This window comes from Caretta caretta, chromosome 16 (assembly GCF_965140235.1).
Source record: "Caretta caretta isolate rCarCar2 chromosome 16, rCarCar1.hap1, whole genome shotgun sequence".
NCBI lineage: Eukaryota > Metazoa > Chordata > Testudines > Cheloniidae > Caretta > Caretta caretta.
Window position 1 is genome coordinate 23,157,236 of NC_134221.1, and position 21,996 is coordinate 23,179,231.

Sequence of the window (21,996 nt, forward strand, 5' to 3'; positions counted from 1 at the left end):
CTGATGGTTTGTTTCTGTTCCCCTTTAAGGGGGTTTCTCGTTATTTTAGCTTAAATTGGTAATAATAGTTTAGCTGCAGCATAATTATTGAGATCAAGTGCTGTCAAACTGCAATTACAGAAGCTATGTTAGCATTTTTCACTTCAGTTGGAAATAAAATGTTTTGAAGCAAGGTCATCTGGTTAAGGGGGGGGGGGGAAAGGGAGACGAGTGTAGCTTGAAATAAAATCTGGAAACCAGATATTGTAAATTAGCACTTCAGAGAGCTGTGAATTTCCTTTAGTAGTTAGTTCTTAAAGGCTGCTGTTGGGTGAATTATTCTGCCACTGCTGAGTTCTTGCACCAAAGACTTTGGTAAAGAGGAGGGTAAAAAACAAAACAAAACAAAACACATCAACATGGTGATGTCACTGAGAACTGAACAGGAAGGAAGATGGGGCTGTGCTGGAACTCTGGTGTGGGGGTACAGCGTTTTTATGTTTAGGCACATGCGTAGCGCAATCTGGTGGTCTGAGGAATTGTCTTTAGAAAGCAGGTGTTTGCAGGCAAGCCCTGGACTGTTTGCCCGGTGACCAGTTTGACTGGAGTTTTGTTCATCAACTGTGAATTATAGAAGTCTCAAAGAACTAAAAAATCACTATTCTGACCATGTACTAGCCTCAAGTTACAACTCCCCTACTCCAAATTTGAGATCAGCAGCAAGGACAAGGGGTCGCAGGAACAGACCTGGGTCCCGGGACAAGCTTGTGTCTTTGCAAAAACCCCTGGCTCTCCAGTTCTTTAAATTTCAATAGCTAATATCCCAGATTGTTTCCCTTCACCTCAGTGTTGTAATTTTACAGGAAGAGGCATTCTAATTGGCTGCCCAACCTATCAAAGAAAATTCTTTCTTTCCTTTACTCTTCCTATAATGTATATTTGTGGCCTGTATATAACAGAAATGTTAGAATTATTTTATCTTCCTGTTTTTGTGGATCCAGGATGAGATAGAAAAGGGTTTGTGCAGAGGAAAAGATTTAGATCTCAGTTCTATTAGAAGTGTTTCCAGCAGATGTGTTGGGAACAAGGTTTTCTCTGGACACAAATCTCTGGAAACTCTGAGATCAAGTGTCCAACAGATGTTTGTAAAACAGGGGAGACACTGAAGAAGAGTCAGCATTTGCCAGTTTTTTCAGTAGTGCTGCCCCTCTTTCGCAGCCCTTGAATCCTTCAGTCCTGCTTGGCAGACTGTAATTCTGTCTGGTCTGACTTTCATACATGACCTGGGAGTGGGGGTGTGTTGCAGTTTTGCCTTGAACTTTTTGGGGAGATGGGACCCTCAGGCAAACGTACGGGTTGCTGCTGTTTGTTGCAAACTCCCTCTCTCGTAAATCTCTGGAATATGCTGCTCTGGGCAGCGCTTTACTTTCTACTACTCAATATTAGAAAAATAGAAGAAATAAATCAAGAAAAACTTGTGTATGGCAGCGCAGTGTATGGCTTTGTGAAAATCTCATCTGCTAGAGATCTCGCAGCCCTGTAGATTGTGCGCTTTTTGAAAATCGGGGGCAGGGGGAGTGGAGGATGCGGCTAAGGCTGCGCCTATTTTGCGCGCAACTTGGATGGGAACAATGGGGATGGATGTGCAAAAATTACTTGTTTGGCCTGAAAATAACGAGGAGGAAAGGCGCAACTTTAACTGGCAAACAGGTTTCAGGAACTGTTTGCCACTTGGAATTTGTTTAACCGATTGCTGTATAATTTGGAAAATGTACACAAGTCAATGAATGGGAGTGCCATTGGAGAGATTTGGGAAGGAAAAGTCCTTCTATGCTTTGAAAAGTGTATATGGCGTTTTCCTCAGATTCATTCCGAGCTTTAAAATATATAGAAAACACGAGTTTCACGTTTAAAATGGTATCCTTTTAGGAGGTATTAGCCTAAATTGTCCTTCCGCTGTCTCCCTATGTAGGGCAGATATTCAGATTCAGAGGACCAGTAAACCGAACCGTCAGCATCTGTCCTGGATAGGTGCGCAGCCTGAAAAAGCATTATAGCTCCTTGGCTTCTTAAACTCACCACTTTTATTTGCAATTATTTTTTATTCCTTTTCAAATAATTACTCTCCGGTTTTTATTTTATTTTTTATTTCTGCATTGATTGTGAAACTGCAGATTAAACAACCTTCCCTGGGAAGGCTTTATCTTCTTTTGCTAAACCATTTTATGATTAAAACAAAATCTCTTAACTGAAGTGACTATAAAGGAAGTAGATTCTGGAAATCTACCCATTTTGTCCTTTGCTTTAAAATGAAACAAGTAACGGATTGCAAAGTGTACGACTTCGCAAGTTTTAAAAGAAAACGTGTTTTAACGTGTGTGTGTGACTGCTTTCCACTTTGAGAGATGCACTAGAAATGAACAATATTTGTCATCCCCTCTTTCTTTTTCTTGCCAATTGGGTTTGTGTATACTACATCGCATTCTTTTAAAAATAAAACCACACACATGAATTTGGGGAGGAGAGGGGAGAGACACCTAAAACCTGATCGCAGTTTAGAAATAAACTATTTGGTAAACTGCAGTTATTTCATCTGTAGCATAAATTGGATTGACTCTTTTTTCCACTCAAACAAGACCCAGTTTGCAGGGGGGGTGGAATGGTTGAAGGATTTTAGATGTGGATAGAGCCTGACAAGTGGAAAATAGCTTAGAAGGAAGCCGGAACTTCAAAAAGATTTTTTTTCCCTTTCTTTTTCTTCTTCTTCTTCTCCTTTTTTTTTCCTGGTAAGTGGTAAGAGTTGCTCCTATGATCATAATTTTTTCTATCACTTGTTGGAATGGAGTTTGAGAGGGTTTTTAGGTCAGTAAATCAATGGTTGAAAGCTTGCTGAACCCAGGAGCACCTGTAAAGAATTCTGAATAAAATACTCCCTTTGTGAATTGGACCCCGAACCTCCCACAGCCTGGAATATTTTATTCATTCATATCTAGTCTCCCTTTAACGTGAAGACACTGAAATATCCCTAGAAATGATAGATGTACTGTGCATACCAAGGGCCCCACAGACTGATAAAATGCACAATCTTTGCGAAGAGCAGAGTCCCACATTAAGAAATATTTTCTTCCTTTACTAGCTGGACTCTGGAGGATATAAAGTCTATCAATAGGAAGGTGGTTAAATATATAGCGCAGACATAAATCTCGGGTTGGGGAAACAATGGGAGAGGACAGCTATTCCTGAGAAAGGTGTGCACATGTGAAATTTTTTTTTCTTTTCTGTTTGTTTTGTTAGTAATGTAAAACGGAAAAGGCTTTTGAGCTAGGTTAAAGCGGTAACTGTTATCCCTAGATTCGCTTTGGTTGGACTTCCGCAGCGCTAGAGTTCGTTTATTTCCTTTCACTATCGAACAAGCATTAAAATAATAAATGTAGAGATTGCGAGGTGTTTTGATGAATCCAGGCAACAACGAAAGAGTCTTTTGCTCTTACCTCCCTGTCCCCCCTACCTCAATCCCCAACAAGATTCGGGGGAGTTAGGAGTGTCTCTGGCGCTGGCTCTCTCTGTTATCAACCAAAAGTTTCACTGGAAAGACAAATAAACCAGCAAACAAATAAAATAAAAAGCATGTAAAGTTTTTGAATAATTTGTTCGATCTCTTTTATTCTAATTTCTCCCATCGCTTTTCTTCCCTCTGCACAAAAATCAAACCACAAATGACAAATTAAAGAAAGATTTCTCCCAGCCACTGAAATGACAAAGCCTGACAAACTGGAGATTCTCAAGCGCGAACGTTTTCCAGGAGGTTAGTGAGAAAAAACACACTCTCCTCCCCGGCGGATGGGCTTCGTACGCTCAGGCTTGGCTTGGGGTTATTTTTAAAGTATTTTGTTTATTGTATTTAGTCCGAAAAAAGTCCGTCAAATACGTAACTGCAGGTACAACTTTGGGGAGCCTGCGTTGCTGGGGCTAGCACCTGGGACACGATCCCTGAAGCGGGCCCTTCCAACGGGAGATTACAGCTACGGACGAGGAATCTCCCCCAGGGACCCCAAAGGGGGCTGGGGACCTGCTGCGCGCTTCCTGGAGAGCCAGGGCGCGGCTTGCGCGCCCGGCTCCCGCTGAATTGCGCCTATTTCCCAAGGAGGCCTCTTAGGAGTGGAACGGGACCAAACCCAATGTGGTCCCAGCAAAGAGGGAACTAATGGGGATTTCCCTCCTGCGCTGCTACCCAGGGACCTGGGGAAGGCTGGGCGGCCCGGCCGGAGGCTGCTTGTGCGCACTCCGGGGCCAGGGCTAGATGGGAGGAGAGTGTGAGGGGATAGATGGGGACAGAGGGAGGTCAGCGCTGGAAGGGGAGGGGAGACGCTGCAGGGACTCTGCTTTGCTTCCAGCCCATGACCCCGGCCCGGGCAGCCCCAGCCTGGCCCTAAGCGGGCGGCGCGGCGCTGGACTTGGAGGGAGGCTGGCCGCGGTAATCACCAGCGCAGGGAATTACTGAGCGCTCGCACCAGCAATTTAGCTTCATTCAGTTGGCTTAATTGAGAGGAAAAACCCTTCCCGAGCCAGCCCCTCCAGGAGGCGGGCCCGGACACCGCCCCAGCCGCAGCCCCCACAGGGGGCTCAAATCCCCCTTTCCTCCCTGCTGGGGCACCCCTTGCACACACGTACACCGGGGGCCCTGATCAACCCCTCACTCCCTCCTCTTGCAGACATGGCCCCTCTCCCAGAGAAACTTCCCCCGCTGTAGGCCTGTCCCTTCTGGGCCCTCCTCCGGACCCCTTTGTTCTCTCCTCTCCCCCCATTTTAGGCCTGTCCCCTCTGCTCCTCCCTCTCTTTCCCCCAACATACAGCTAGTCCGGCAGCTACTCCGATTTTGAGCCTCTTTCTCCCCCTAGAGGAGTCACACAGGTTGCAATTCACTGGGGTTTGCACCGAGACCTCACGAGGTGCCCTTTGGTTCTGGTAAGAGGAGAGATAAGATCCCTTCCCTGCTCTTGCATCTGCCACTGTCGTGTTCACAGCTCTGCTTCTGAGGTCTAGGGAGGGATCCTGGGATTGTTTCGCTAAGTGAGACTGTGAAGGAATGTGAACCAGACAGAGCCCTGAGCTTTCTTTCTAGCTGGCAGGTTGCGGGAGGGATACAAAGTTCGCTCCACTCTTTGTAATCTCCCCCGCCCCCAAGACAGTCCCTGTCTCCTGTGTTCCCAAAACTCTGCTTGAGATTTCAAGGCTGAGGAAGAAGCTCCTGGGTCCCCTACTCTGAAACCTCACAGATGTGGTCTCCCCCTACTCCGTGCACACAGACGTGGGGAGGGACACACACTCCCTGTGCCAAGTGCCCCAGATTCCTCCTCCCGAGCACAGAAGTTGGATCCAAATCCCCCTTTTTTGTTCCAGTTGCTATTAAGGACCCAAGAGTCCGTCCCCCACTCTGGCGTAGGTGAGAGATCCAACCCACTCCATGTCCCAGGTGATATGAGTCAGTGGAGGATTCTCATCTTTTTACCCCCCACAAGGATACAAAACCCTTCCACAGACCTACCTGAGACAACAAACAGTGCGGCTGCTGCTCTCCCTTCCTGGTCTTCCAGGTGGGAAAAGCGGCAGGTCACTGAGCCACTGAGAGGGGAGAGCTGATGCCTCCACCACATGTCTCTTATCTCATCATTCTCTTGACGCCAAGATTTGGTTTGCTTTTTCCTTTTGGTGTTTAACGTGTCAAACATTACCTGCAAAAGTAAAGAGGAAATTTCGTCAAGGGAAGTGCTTCTGCCCCTTGCATCCAGCAGCACATTGAACATTAGTGCAAGGTTTGTTTTGAACCCCAGCTGGTGGGATCTAAGGACCAGGGTGGCATAGGAAAGATCTTTCTGTGTTTCCTTCTTCAAATATAGTTTATAATAACAATACCTTCTTTCTTTGTTCCCTGTCATCCTTGTACCAGGCAGTTTGCTGCATTAATATGTGGAGTACATTCTGTTCCTTAGCACCAAATTCCAATGTTTTTGGCATAGATCATCAGGCTCAAATAGCTGGCAAAACTGCCTGAGCTGGTTTAATGGGGGGAGTGTAGGACTAGTCATTACTCAGAGTGGCCAGCCAGGGATTCATAGGGAGGGGGATATGATGGCCAGCATGAATGTGGTTCGGTGGCTGGTGGAGGCTCTGAGAGGGAGGGCACAGTGGATAGCTTGGGCTAAGTGTGCATTCTGGGAGCTAAAAAGGGACTCAGTGCCCATCTGGGTTTCTTTGATCCCCAAAGTGGGAACCAAGCACTAGTCTCATTCATTTAAGGCTTTCCCATTTGACTGGCATTTCACTGATTTCCATTTCTGAACTTGTCTCATGGCAGGAAGCCCTCAGCTTGCAGTTGAGAGGAAACCTGGAATTTGGATTGTCTAACAAATCCTCTGTGAGATACACAGGGAGGGCACACAAAGAACAGGAGCAAAAGTGTCTGAAAAGGAGAGGGGGTGCATAGGGAGTATCTACAGGATTATTTCTTTGCACTGAGGTATTCTATAGGAGACCCCCTACTCTCCCCATCCCCATGAAAATTCCCCTCTGCCCACTGAGTATCTTTTTACCCACACCCTGGGAGGGAATCCAGATTCTGGGCCCACTGAGTATCTTTTTACCCACACCCTGGGAGGGAATCCAGATTCTGGGAGAGTCATGTATAATTTTTGGCCGAATACAATAGACTGATTTAAAGATGGAATCCTAAGTACCACACCCCAATATGAATGGCTATTGGCACTAATCAGAAATGTCTATCTCAGGCTAAGCATCACGAGGGGTATCCATCCAGCTGGCATAACAAGAGTAAGCAACAGCCACCCCCATGCACTTCTAACTTCTGTTGTGCCATTTCCTTTTTTTTTAAAGGAGACAATAGTTCTGCAGGTCCCAAATGGGACATTTTTGTTTTTATTTTGTTTGGGGACTGGGTGAGTAGGGAGAAGAGGTAGGGAAGTAAATGATGAGAAACAAGTTATAATACACATGGGATATTTTCAAAGAGCAAATGATTCAGTGTCTAACTGAGGCTTGAAGGCAAGCTGGGATTTTGTTCTGAGAGGATTTAGAATTGCTATTATTTATATTGGACCACAAACATACATAGCTTTTTACAGAACATGTTAAAAAACAGGGTCCTCAGTCTCACGCTGTCTGCAATCCTGGGGTTTGCTCCACTGGAGAGTGCAGAGCCCATATCATGCAATGAAAGGAAAACAGGTTTTGGTTCTTCAGAAAATAATTTGATGTTTTTCATAATCAATCACTGACTTGTCACCTCTGGGAGATTAGAAAAGATTTAAGATGATGCTCATGGGTCTTTTCCATCTCTAATTTCTGTGAGTGAATTTCTACAATTCTGTGAGTGAATATCTTTAAACAACAATAATAAATAATGTATTATGTTACCTTTTTTTCATAACACCCATTTCCCTGAGCAATATAATTTTAAATAATCTTCTTCCCACCATTATTTGAGGAGGAGAATGTAACTATGAGGGAGACTGAAGTACAAAGGGTGACTCCATGTTTGGCAACCAGACTTCAGTACCCAACGAAGCCAGAAGAAGATTCTAAAGTGTTCCATTCAGCTTAATAAGTGCAGCATTCTGCTGTCTCCTTTTGTGTCTCCTTTTCCCTCAAATTCAGGTGCTGTCAGTTTTTCCATGAGAAAATCAAATTTAAAACTCAGCAGAAAAAATGCCCCTCATTGCTGAAACTTGGCATGAGGTTAGCCTGGAAAGGATTTATATATATGGCTAGTTATTTAAATTATAGGAGTCTAAAAAACACTGAGAGAAGTTTTGAGGTTTCGGATGCTTTTTACATGTCTGTGAGACAAACCTGCCTTTGTTTTTCAAACTGAAATTTTTCAAGCCTTATTCCATAATGTGTCCTGGGCTTTAAAAGTCTGAAATGCTGAAGTTTTCAAAGCAATCACTGTACCTGCTATACCTGCTGACTAATTGTACCTGCTGACTAATTGCTTTCTATAATGTTTGAATATATTTATTATTATTGGTACAAAAGACACACATGCATATTATGAACATTTTGTTAAATTTGTTTCCACACCTGATTTTTAAAGTTTGTATTTATTCTATGGAACTGAACAGCTCCAATTTGATAAATAAACTGTATTTGAAATAAGGCCATAGCTATCTGCTACATTACATTGTATTGGATCAGTAATGATGGACAATTTTAAAAACCTGTGTGTAGATGTTTGGACAGCTGGATCAATAATTCACATTTTATGGCTCCCAAGATACATATTTATCTGGTTTTTTTGAGCCATTTTGGTAGAGTGGATGAATAATTATCAAGGGAGAGTATAAAATGAAGATTACAGGGATTTTTTCCCTGTTTTAACACAAAACTTTTTAAAAAAACTGAAAAAGGGGATTGCGGGTACCTGAGCACAGAGGGGTGAATTAATGACAAAATGTCAGAACAGATTTCCAGGCGTATCACTGAATTTTCTTGTGGGTTTAGTCTTGATCCTTAATGTTATTTTAAGAGGATTTTTTGTGGTTTACTGTATGCATGTATAAAATCAAAATAATACCTTTGGCTTATGAGAATATTTTGCTTGGCGTGCAACTTTTAGTGCTATTTGGTAATTATCGTAATGTTCCTTTGCTCCTAAACATGCTTTGCAAGACTTGTTACTGATTTTTCCAGATCTATCCGGCAGCCTTGTTAAATGATCTCAAATGGATACGTGGAAAATTGATTCTTTGAACCACTATTTTTAAAGAGATTTTGTTTTTAATGAAATATAAATATACAGAGAATAGTTTTTAAAATGTATATTTTTGATTTGGCGCACTACTGACATATTTTAACAGGCTTATTTCTTTAACTAGTCAAATTATAGTTGTAATTTTCTGTCTGTACACACAAACTTTACTCCTTTAACAGTGTTTTATTTAATGGTCTCTCTTGTATTCTACAGGGTTTAGCTTGATGGAGGAAATAATTATAATTTTAACTAGTCTGTTCCATCAAGATTTAAGTGGACTCTATTTAGCAGCTGTCTGTGTACAGTACAATGCAATTTATCGTGATACAAAGTGCATTAAAACACTTTACAGAGTTGAGGACAGCTACTGTCCTACAGACAGAAAGTCATGGAATGGATGTGTGGAGATGGAGAAAAGAAAAAAGGAAAGAGACCTGACATTTTAAAAGCAGTAAAGATGCAGGTGAGGATTCTTGCAGATTAGTTATTGTAAGGGAAGAATAGAAGGATGCAGGAATGGAGGGGAAGGCAAGTAGGGTTTCTATCATTACAACACATGCCATAGTATGTTCTTTTAATTGCTGCACTCAGATGATTTGCAAACAATGCTGGTCACAGAGTGATGGATTTACACAACCATTTCCTTCTTGTCTTTAGCTTTAAGTTGCAATGAGAACGATGGTGACCACCTGGATAGAGACCAGCAATACCCCAGTAATCAAAAAACAAAGCGCATGAGGACATCATTCAAACACCACCAGTTGCGGACAATGAAGTCTTATTTTGCTATTAACCACAATCCTGATGCCAAGGACTTGAAACAGCTAGCTCAGAAAACTGGCCTAACCAAAAGAGTTCTTCAGGTAAGAAGAGCAAAGGCTTCTGCCTTTAGCAGTAAATAAAATATCAATCTCAGGTTTGACAAGCCTTAGTTGAAACACCGTGGATAATACCTCCACATATTGCTAATGTCCAATTTTTTCTTATTTGTTAGTACCCTCTGTGATGCGTAAAGTAATCCCAGAGAGTATAAGAAAAGCCATTTCTTTACAGCCTAGCAGAGGAATATATCTTGGGCTCTAATTTTTAGAGCACAGTTGTGTAAATTAGGTGCCTTGCTTATTTTTATCAAACAGTTAGTTACATCTGCCAGGCATTTTTCCTGCAGTATTCTTTTAAGGAGAGGTGAATGATTTTAGCTATCATATTTCTTTTCTAGGTAAATAACAGTATAGGAGTTTAGAAGTCACTATGAATGAATAATTGCATAAAAAATTAAACAGAAATATTGATCTATTTTGTCAGTCAGGACAGATCGGACATCTTGGCTTTGTAGCTGAAGTGAATAATAGATAGATTTTTCAAAGATTAAAACACGTTAATTTCTCATTCATTTTTAAAGACATTTTTCCATTGAATGCTGGATTTTTCTTGGCCCAAAGGCACTTGTTCCCTCTGAATATTTATGGGACGCAAAAGGTGGGAAAGTTGGATCCTTCAGCTCCATCTAAATCTATACTCTGTGCTACACCAAATTGGATTTAGTGGGCTCTTCTCCAAAATGACTTTTGAGCCAGAGGTAAATTTGGGAATTCAGGAGCTCTAGATCCTCCTTCTGAAATAGTGTAAACAAAAGCCTGTGTGGAGTTTGTGGGGAAATGGGTCGGAGCCTTTCTCGGAACCAAATGAGGCACAGTGACAAAACCTGGCAGGGAACGATGGGGAAACGCTAGCACCTTGGCAAGTTCACAGTGAAATGGGGAAGGGGTGGAGAAAGCAGTGCTAAGAGAAAAGATAAGTTCGCTGGAGTCAGCCTCGATCTTGTGGTGATAGGTGGATAGAAAGAAAAAGGAGTGGAGGTTGGGGTTCCTCTGGAAAAAAACTGTAATGACAAAATTACCGTGACTCCTTCCCTTGCACATCTTTCCTGCTGTTTGACATTGCTTGTTTTTATGGCCCTACCTCAGCGCAGTGGGACAGATACCTACTCTGCTAGTGTTTGCACTTATTAATGCCTGAATCGGTGCCTCTTGCAGCAGCTGCTCCCATATGTGCCTGACAAGAAAGGATTTTCTGCATGTTTCCATGTTCCTTCTGCTACTTCCTCTCTTCCATTTTCTTCCTGTTTCTCTGGCTTCTCTTTTCCTTTTCTCTTTTCTTCTTCCCCCCCCCCACACTTTGATTCACTTTAATCATCTCCTCTCTATTCCTTGTACTTCACCTATCACAGAGCTCTCTGAATGCCTTCCCATAGTGCATCTAGCAACGTGAGTCACATATGCCATTCTTGTCTCTTTCTCTCACCATCTTTCTGTTCTCTCATCCCATCCCTGCTGAATCAACCTTAGCATTCATCCCTCTCCATTGTTTTCTCTACTCATGCTCTGCCCTTCAATTTTTTCCCACTTTATTCTTCCCATTCCTTCCTTCCCTTTTACACCCTAGTTCTCTCACTCCAATGCTCTTACGCTGTGAATGCCACCACTTCAACATCCCTCTGTCATTGGTTCTTTGCCCTTGCTCTATTCTTTCCACCCCTGTCTTGCACACTTAACCACTGAAATTTCTGGGTGCTGAATGCTTGCCCTTCTTTTCATCCTGTCCAGCCCCCTGCAGTTCCACTCAGCTTCTTTATGAGCTTGCTAATGTTATTGGAGAATCAGTCATCTTGCTCCCACAGTGGCATAGGTGGTTTGCTTTGCTGGCAGCACTGTGGGAGGTGGACAATAAGGAGGAGAGGACTGGATCTGTAGGACCACGGGAAATAGTGGAGTAGTGTTTCAAGAAAGGGATTCAGAGTGACACTTTGCCTAATACAGCCATGCTTATGGCCTCTTCTGCCAGTGGTGGAATTGCTCTAATCCACCTTTCCAAGCTATATGTTGGAAATGAATGTGGGCTATGATGTGGGCACTTTCTTTTTGGCTTGCATAGATCAGAGTTTTAGAGCTTCTGTGTCCAATTTGCACTTTAACTGACCAGTGAGAGGAAGCAAGCTAGATTTCTGTGGCCATGGAGATGATTTTCAAACTTGAAAGTTTACTTACAGTAATTGCAAGGTGGCTCCTTGCTCGGGAAGTCTCGTCATGCTTGTTAGCTCCTGGCACAGTGCTGTTCATTAATTCTTTTAAATTGAAGAGTTTGATATCCAGTCCATGTCATTTATTGAACTCAAAGCCATTCATTAATACTACTGAGCTATACCATGCAACATCAGATTTCATCGATCTTCCGTACCGAAGACACACAGACTCTCAGACATACATGGACATGTTCCAGTAGTATTAAATTCCAAACATTGCCCGTGTTATTGCCAGGCATGTCTGTAAACTTACCTTCTTTTCTGAAAGATTAGGTCTATGCTGATTTGGCCAGGGACAATGTTTTTGCCTTCAACATCTTTCTCTTTCTTTATACGTAATTTTTAATAGAAACTCTATATAAGCCTGCATACAGTTGATGAACAGAGAAGTAGCTGTCTCTAAACCTTGTGGCACTTGTAATGAAACTGGTGAGCTTCCTAAGCATACACAGGTTAGTTTCCAGTGTACCAGGAGTTGGCCATAGTCCTTTTACTGTATGGACATCAGTCCCATGACTACATATCATGGGTGGGTATGCTGATCGACAAGTGGAATATTTGGCCAGATTCTTCAGGGTCTGTGATGTCACACTTGGAAGACCTGACTTTGAGCTTGGCTCAGTCTGTAGTGAGTCATCAATCATCCATGGCCAGCAGTAGTGGGTAGGGGTATGTGTATATACTACTCTCTAAATGATTGTTCCTGATGCACAGACTATTTCCCAGAAGTATCTAAATCAGAATTATGTTAAACTTTTTTCCATAAATTTCCGCTATTTCTGTTTGTTTTTATTTATTTTTTAACCTTTTGATCTACAAGTTCATTCACATACCTAATGCATGTCACAGTGAGAACATGTGAACGAGTTGATTGGAATTCAACAACTTTTCTTTAGGTTCATTCCCCAGCAAACGAGAAGAGGGAGGAAAACCCCACAGCTCTTTGCATCTAACACCTTCTGCAGGTGGTATGAGGAAAGGGGGCTCTCAGGAGGAAATTTTGATAAATGGCACAATATGTTCCTTTTTAGGGCCTAGATTCTGACCTTTGTTGCATAGTGCAGAAGGGGAAGGGGAGAAGATAGAAAAGGATTCTTTCCTCCCTGCAAGTAGCAGGGTAAGATCCTTCATAGAGACTAAAGAGTGCTAGAGGAGGACTGGCAAATGAGCTGGCCCATGCCATCTATAACCTCAAGGAGATGTAATCTGCTTGGTAGAGGTCTGTCCAGATACCTCCTCTCTTCCCAATAGCTTAGAATGCATGCTATTCTGAGGAGCAGCAAGCAACTTGTTGCAGTAGCCCACCCTGTTCTATGCTGCTGTCCCAGGTAAGAACAGGATTTTGCCCTTAATATTCAGGATCTCTTTAACACACCGTCAAGATGATATGACAAAGAAAGTGATATGGAAATGTATGCAGAGAGGCTAAGTGACTTGTTCAAGGAAATCTGTGGAAAGCAGGGACTTAAACGTAGGTCTCCCTAGCCTAGTGCCCCAACCACTGGACAATCCTGCCTAGCTGTCCATCCATAGCTATTCAATACCATTAACTCAAATATAGAAGTATTATTTGTGGTTAAGCGTATAGCTGGTTCTATTTTTCAGTGGTAGTTTTAGTTCATGTAGTTCAGACCTTTAATTATGCATTTGAACAAAGAGACATTAAACATTTCCCACATTGTTGTGATTTCATTTATTTATTTATTTATTCCTAAATACTGAAGACCAGATTCCTGATTATCTAACTGGTGTGAGATGAGCCCTTCTGGAACTGTTATGTGCAGTTGTGTTATTGTTTCCTTGTGTTAATGTAGCCCTGTTATTGGTACAGGGCCTGAACCTGCAAAGTGGGCTTAAAACAGTACCACCGCTGTGCTGAGTGGAGAATTCTGCCTTGGTAGCCTTTTTACATCCTATCTGCAGAGATATAAATGATGACACATAGTGCAAGGCAAGCCCACATTACCAACAGCTCACACAAACAATAGTTTTGCTTCTCTCAATTTCCTTGAATAAAAACGTTGGCTGAAAATATTTCACATCGTAAATCTACTCCACAGACTTGGATACAATTTGTTGGGGGTAGCTGTTTGAGGCTATTCTTTTCTGACACAAGGCTAAATATTTTTCAGAATCTCAGTACAGTCAACATCTAGAAGCTTTTTAAGTAGCAATATTAGTACTCGTCATTGTGCATCCCTAATGCATATTATAAGCATTAACCAGTTAACCCTACAACACCCTGGAGAGGGAGGGAGTTAGGAATTATCCCCGTTTTTAGACAGCACCTGTAAGATGTTGGGGTATATTTTACCCATAATGCTAATAGGAATGAATCATAATAAAGGGAAAATGCACCCTGTCAAAATCTTTCCATGTATGCAGCTCCCATTGGTAGCATTCCCAGGTAGTTGCATGAGCAGCTGAAGGTAGGATTTGATTAAGAGTGTTTCATGACTTTGGAAGATGGAAGGAAATACATACAAACTAAGAGGCTTGACCCTCTCTCTTTTCCAAATCACTAACTTATATACAAAATTAGACATTTAGAGACACTAGTGGGTTTTTTAGCAGCATCATCCATTGGGCTTTAGGAGTAGGGTGGAAGATCAAAGTAGTTCTAATGTCTTTAGAAATGTTATCATTTGTTTTAACCAGCACATTACTTCATGTTTAGAAACTGAAATTTTGCTAGCATGAGGGGCTTGGCCCTCTTCTGTATGTGCAAGTATGTCTCTCGCAAATATCAGGATGAAGTCAGGGGATGATGTGCACTTGATCGGAACTAGTGAAATGGTGACTTTGGCTGTTTTATTTTCATTATAAAATGGCTGAGTTATTCAGCCTTGACAGGGCTATTCTTTAAACTTTTGATTACCTTTGTTTCCTGCTGTTAAAGGGACATTGTCAGATTACATATATTTGAAAATAAAAATTCCCATACTGGTACTACAAATAATGTATATTATTTAAAATGAAAAAACCCATACAAATTTAAAAATTCCCAGTGTACTTTTCATCATTTCTGATGGCTGTTTTTTACATACTCTCAGCTTGAATAATCAAAATAGACTAATCTGTTTCACCTTTATTCTTTGCACACATGGTTCATGGTCCTTCAGCTGGAATCACTCAGACAGACCCTTGCACTCTTTACAGAGCCCTACAGCTCTGCCTGCATGGATCTAATTGCAGAATCAGGGCCTGGGAACGGCAGACATTGCAGGTGAAGGTTTAAGCCAAAACCCTCTTTCCATTGTTTTTGCCCAGTACTGAACACATCACTGGCACTTAACAACTAAATAATAATAATACATCTGACATCTTTAAGGAACCCTAAAAAAGTTAATGCTAATAATAATTTTTTGGGATAGTTTTTTTTTCTGATTATAATATACCAAACCTATGCATGGAGCCTAAACTACTTGACAGTGTCCCTTTAAATAAGGGGAATGCCAACATTAAATATTAAAAACACTAAGATGGACCATAGACTACCCTTGGTTGGTCTAGAAAACATTAGTAGGAGTTGCACATGAGGATAAAGGGAATTTTTTCATGTTCAAGCTGCCCGTCTGTTCTTAACCCCACTCCTTGGAGTTCAAACCTAAACCCCTCTTCACATGGATTTCCCCCTCTTTCCCTGAAGAACGGAGAGTCTGCATCAGCACCCCCTCTTTCCCTGGGCCCCACAGAGGGTGTTTGGTTCTGGGGATCCATACGTGGGAAATAGATTGGCCAGGGGAGGGAATGGAAGGCTGGGGCACATGCATCATCCCAGGAGTGTGTTATCTTTACACCTCACTCTCCTCCTCTGTGTGGTGGGGATTCCACTCAAAGGGGATTCCCAGGGTTGCCCAAGTTGCAGCAGGACCATACTGTTAGGGAGTTGCGGGGACACATAAGACTTCTGTGTGGATGGCTCTGTCTTCCTTCTGGACCCCTGGGCTCTGCACACCCCCTCTTTCACAACAGACCATCTTGCAGAAAGTTGTGATAGGACACCCTTACCGATATCTCCTCTCTCTTAGCCCCCTTCTGTGAGACTTCCTGCAGAAAGAACGATAAGGCCCTCTGCACCTAGACTGACAGGGACTGATGCTGCTCACTTTGAAATAAGTCAGTGTGAGCTCAGTGAGAGCAAGACAGAGTCAGTTAAAGGTGATAAAACACAATGACTTGAGACCCTGTGGTACCTAAATAGTCGGGCTTCACTTTGTAAGATCAGAGCCAGGCGATATATTATCCCAGTAATGTCTGAGTGTCTGGTATTAAAAGGTCGGTATCTGCCTGCATCAGCGTGAGCACAGGACTTTTAATGCCATTTTAAAATTTAATAGAGATATGTCTCTGTACCTGGATTTGATAGAAATATTCTTGGGGTTTAATATATTTGTACTGATATTTAATTTGAGATAAACTAGCAGAGTATTTTATTTTAAAACTAACCCTTTAGGAATGGGACAGACACTATTACCTTTGGAGAGAAGCCTCAGCAATTTAGCCTTAGGAAATGAACTTTGCCGCTTTTGTCTCTCAGTCATCGACAGAAAGATAGTAGCTAGACAATACAGGAGATAAATATAGTTCTAGCTACATACAGATAAATACACTTTTTGCACATTGATTTTGTTGCTTCTAAAATTATGTTTTAGTACAATACAGATTGTTTTGTATACCTTCATAACAAGAATGAGAAAACACCTTACAGAGAGGCTGGGGCGGGGAGTGAATCCAAAACACTTTTGGGGTGGAGAGAGGAAGGCTTCATGGAGAAAGAGTGGCAAATCTTTTAGAGCGAGGGGAAAGTTCTGCTACCTCTGGAGCTGTAGAGGAGCTGTTTGGGGCGAGGGGAAGGGCAGGATGCCATGCACAGGCTCTACATCCTTTGCAGTGCACGATGGGAGGAGGGATGGAGGACCAAAAAATGGCTGGCACTGCTGGATCTAAGATTATACACATTGTCTCATCAGTTCCGCTCCAATCCTGACAAATACTTCTCAGGAGCTGGGGGTAGGTGCAAGAACCACAGCGGCTACTGAAGCCCTAAGACGGTTTTCTCCATTGCCTGGAAAGCAAGATTCCTCTCCTCCATCCCCAGTCCTCTTCATATCCCAGTGCACAGTCTGTTTACTTAGAGAAATGTGGGAAAGCCAGACAGAAATGCTTTACATGCTAAGCAGAGAATACTTCACACAACTGGACACACAACCTGTGGAGTTACTGTAGCAAAGTGAGCTGTTCCACTGATATGCAGTCAATAAAAGAATACACCTAATTGAGACTGTATTGAATTTGTGTCTTTTGCTTTTTTAAAAAAATGCTGTTTTTTAAATGCTACCCTATTATATTAAATTATTTCAGGTTTGGTTTCAAAACGCCCGAGCCAAATTCAGACGGAACCTCTTACGTCAAGAAAACACAGGGGTGGATAAGACTTCAGATTCCACACTCCAAGCAGGAACTCCATCAGGACCCGCCTCAGAAATATCCAACGCCTCCATGAGTCCATCCAGCACTCCCACTACCTTAACAGACTTGACTAACCCTACCATGCCTACTGTGACATCTGTCTTGACGTCAGTACCCGGAAGTCTTGAGGTTCATGAATCTCGAAGTCCTTCACAGACAACTCTCACAAATCTTTTCTGATGACTCTTTCTCAATAATTTCTTTAAAAAAGAAATTATTCTTAGTTAAATTCCAAGAGTATTTTAATAGAGGCTTTGAGCAACTGACTAACCACACTTAGGATCTCTCCTGAAAACAGAAGGAAATGTATTGTTCTGATATTACAGATTATGGACTGAGGAATAACTTGGAAGATCTATCTGCAACACAACATTTGTGTAACTGTACAGTTTTGTGGACTGAGTAAGGGAAACAGCAATTAATTTAAGTTGGCTAAAGCTTCTGTAATTTTCAAAGACTGCCATGTGCCTTATATACTGTTTTATCTACGTACTTTGGATTACATGTCCATTTTTCTCTTTTTCTCTCTGTATATTTATAACAAGGGCAAAAATGTTACAAGAGTTTGTTACTTTGAATAGTCCTATGCCCTTCATTGGTTGCTTTGTTGTTTTAGAATTTTAAGGTGAAAGTCTGTTTGAATATCAGAATTTGTAAAATCTAACCAGTAATAAAACCACTTGTGGAAACTACTTGGTAACAGCTGCAGTTACATTTAGCATTAATTTCACAGTGCAGGTAGGCTGACTGTATTTAAATTGATTAGAAAATTGCACATCAAATACAGTATCTGCTTAGAGTAAACTCTAAATACGATACACATCTGCCTCCTGATTCCTAAATATATAGGTGAAAAATCAAATTTGTATAACAGGGTCTAGATATTTTCGTTATAGAGAAATAAATAATTGTTAGTTGAAACTAAAATTGTTATTGAATGTTAAAATTTACACAAACATACTGCTTAATTTTGTTGCTGAAACTCAATTTAACTTCAGTTAACATTGAAAAGGAAACAAATACTGCTTTTATGCAACCAAAGGCGTCTGTCCTATTTTATGGAGAGGGCAAGCCAGGCATTTGAAAGCAGTGTGGCCATGATCAACCTATTTCTGAGACAGACACAGGGTAATGTTGTCCCCTAAAAACAAAGAAAAAGTATTTGTTAGATTAATTTAAAACATTGGCAGATAACATTGAGACAAAACTATGTTTCACAAACATATATGGCCTTTTTTAATGGTTTGAAGGTATAAAAAAGCAGGTAAGAATATATTGTTATGGATACTAATAAAAATGGCTATTCCTTAAACCATAATGGACCTGTTCAATTTAATTTAATTCCTTCTCCAGTTGTGAGATCTGTGCTCTTCTGAATATCATTTGTGCTGTGAGCTCTTTCTCCCTTTTTTTTGAAAGATAGTCTTTCATTCTTTAAGGAAAAAATAAGTATACCTCAGCAAGGTTTACATTTGAGTTAGAATGCTGTATGCTATTTTCCCAATGGTTTATTTAATGCAGACTTTGAGCTGTATGTACCATATATAAGGTTGTTTCTTTTCAATCTTGTTGCAAGGTTTTTCAGTCAGATGTGTTAGGTTGTATGTGGCTGACTTAGTAAAAACTGCTCTGTTGCTCCCATAGGATTGAAATCAGCAAAAGATTATTCTGAACTAGCAGCAAGATAGGTGCTAAGATTCGTGTTCTTTGCTCCTCTCAGTGTACTGAAGATGATTCATTAGGCCAGGGTTCCGTGCAAACAGTGTTTTGGTTTTTGAAATGCTATATTTATAAAGCTTTCTCAGCTGAAAGCTTGCAGACCTTGTGCATGCCAAATTTCCATTGAGGTCAGTGAGAGATCTGGGTGCACAAGGACTGTGAGACTGGGACCCTGACGTATTCAAAATATTTATTAACCTTTCTTGCTCTTCAGTTCTGGTAAATAAAGATGAATAATCTGAGAAACAAGGAAGTCCCCATAGGAAATCATGACTGGATAAGATTTGTGAAGGGGGATGTATTTCCATCCCTAAAAGACAAACAGTTTAACATAGTTCATTAAATTTGTACACACTTACAAATACATGTTTTTTTTTTAAAAAACCTGCAGGTTGAATTAGCAAACTTTACTAGATACCCCATAGCAAAGATGTCTAAAAAGGAAATAATATTGGTTAGTGGATTGTTAAAGAGTATGTTTCTACCTTTTGAAAAGGGTGTTCACACACAGATATTCTGCTGTATGTGGTGTTTTGTTTATTGTCAATTACCTTGGGAATTTTATTTTTGTTAAATGCTTTAGTTGGATCTTTTCTTGATTTAAAAGGCAATGTTGGTCCAATATGAAATGGATACAGGCCATAAATAAAAACCTGTGTATTCCTATATAAACAAAATGGTTTTCAAAAACTTACTATTAAATTCAATAGTAATGCAGCAAAATGTAGTTGTTAACAATTTGAAGAGAGGTGCTGGTTGTGGTTGGTATTTTATTTTTTTGATATTTTGTTTTAACTACCTGAATCCACATCTTTGAAATCAGTTCTCAATATTGCCTTTTCAATAACTGAGATTTATGGAGGGGAATAATCTCATGTTTCTATTATCTAAAACCTAAAACAGGCAATTAAATCAATTGTCTGGTTTAATCAAATCAGGGATTTTGCATATAAGTAAGATACAATATTCTATATAGGGCCTTTATGTAGGGACATTCGGATTCATTCACTGTCTCCAATGACCTATGTTGTCCCCATGATTGTTTCAATCCTGTGGTATTGTTCAGTTGTTTAGAGCTTGTTGGTTTTGAATGCTGTACATTTTTTTACTACTGCAATCCTAATGTTTCTTCACATACTTGTACAGTTCCACATTTGATGTACTAGTCTGAAATTCTGTTAAAAACATGAACAAAAATGGAAATGATATTTCTTTGGAAGTGTATTTTTACTGTATATCTAATTTGAACTAGTTGAACATACTTCTTTACATCTTGCATGATAGGTGTGTAGTTCATTTTTTAAATATGAAAGAGACTTGAGAGTAACAGATCAAAAATATAATGAAAACTATACAAATATGGAAAATACATACATTGATTTGCTACTTTTTGACTCAAGATACTTTTTGAAATACATTTTCTCTAGATTATTTAAGATAATGCAAGTATTTTGTCTTTTAATTCATATCTAATACAAAACAGTAAAATGGATTACACATCAGAGAGTTTTTGAAGCCAGCATGTGATTCACTGAAACACTTGATTGCTCCCTTAGTCAAATAGAGGGAAAGAATATTTGATCTTAAGAATGATGACCAAATCTATCTGTATTTAAGGTAAAGTTCCTTAGCGATTGCTCTTATGAAATATTATCACAATTTAAAATATGTTGATACAGTTAACTTTTACATTTCAGAAACTTCATTCTCTACTCAAAGATTACGTATTGTATGTTTAGGGGATACATTATATTCTTCATATATAACAAAGAGTTTGAATCCCTGCTTTAAGAGCAAAAGTCAACGCAACCTTAAATGTTATGGGTGCCAACAGTGCCTCCATAATAAAACATACTGTTTTGGAAGCCAGGCCTGTAGGTATTTGAAAAGTGCATATTTAAGTATACTTTCTGACAAATAGGTTTGGTATTTTGGGTGCTTTGCAAGATCAATATGTCATATGTTTAAACAAGAAAATAGAAAACAGAATATTAAAAATATTAAAGAAAGGGAGAGAAATAAGAAAGAAAAATAAAAGTGAGTCTTAGGGTACAGGAAATGCTGCTGATAGAGGACTTAGAACCAGTTCAGCTACAGATGCTTCAGTGTAACACCAAGTGCCCGGACACTACAGTCACAGGGTTTTTAGTAATGCTTAGAGAGAGAGATCTTTAATGAACGCACGTGAATTGAGTTAGTTAATTTGTTACTTTATGACGTTGTATAAAACTCGCATGAACTCCATATGACCATTACTGTTTTCCAAATGCAGTTGGTTTAAAGTTACTCTGTATGGAAAATCCAGTATGCACAGAAGGAAGAGCCAGAATGTCAACATTCAGTACATTGTGAAGAGACTAGCATTGGCATTGTGAATAAGGATATTTTCTTCTGTCCCCATCCACCTTTCTCTTAATCTCAATCCTGGGTACTGTCTCCCACAGTAAGACCCATGGAGAATTGCAGGTAATGGACCTAGTTTACTATTTCATGAGGGCAGAAAGACCGTTGAGTTTCAGTGACTGATACCCCATTTCTCTGCTTAACCTCCTGCTCATGGGCCTCCTTCACATTCAGACTTGTAAACACTCTTCTCTTTGCATTGATTATTTTGGCTGTATCCACAGCTCTTGGAGTTATTCACTAGGAGTTGAGTGCACTGACTAGCTTTGGAATGTCACAAAATGTCAGTCAAGCTGACTTGGGAAATGTCCATAGTTGGTGAAAGCAAAGTTCAAACTACTGTATAGGTTTGGATAAAAGAACTAAGAGATCTGGTTCCATTTGGTTCCAGCATCCGATATGGAGTCTTCAGCAATAACAACCAATTGGTCAAAAGTTTTCCTTTACCTTGTATGAGGAGATGTGTATTGCAGCAGCAAATGGGATAAGGAATGTCCTGGCCATTTATGACACTGAATGGATGATAGAGAGCAAAGAAGGCCAGTTACGTGTTTTTACCAGTGTTGCATTTCCA

The 21,996-nt window shown here is 40.6% G+C and overlaps 1 protein-coding gene across 7 annotated transcripts in view; it reads left to right on the plus strand.

Annotated features, from left to right (window-relative positions):
- LHX2 (LIM homeobox 2) overlaps positions 1-20,405 on the plus strand; it is a 37,976-nt gene extending 17,571 nt beyond the window's left edge. For all 7 annotated transcript variants that reach the window (XM_048823127.2, XM_048823128.2, XM_048823126.2 and 4 more), the window contains 2 exons: positions 9,404-9,609; positions 17,193-20,405. In XM_048823127.2, the coding sequence (XP_048679084.1) occupies positions 9,404-9,609; positions 17,193-17,480 (494 nt within the window). In that variant the 3' untranslated portion in view covers positions 17,481-20,405. The remainder of the gene's footprint in view (positions 1-9,403; positions 9,610-17,192) is intronic.
- Positions 20,406-21,996: the final 1,591 nt, after the last annotated feature.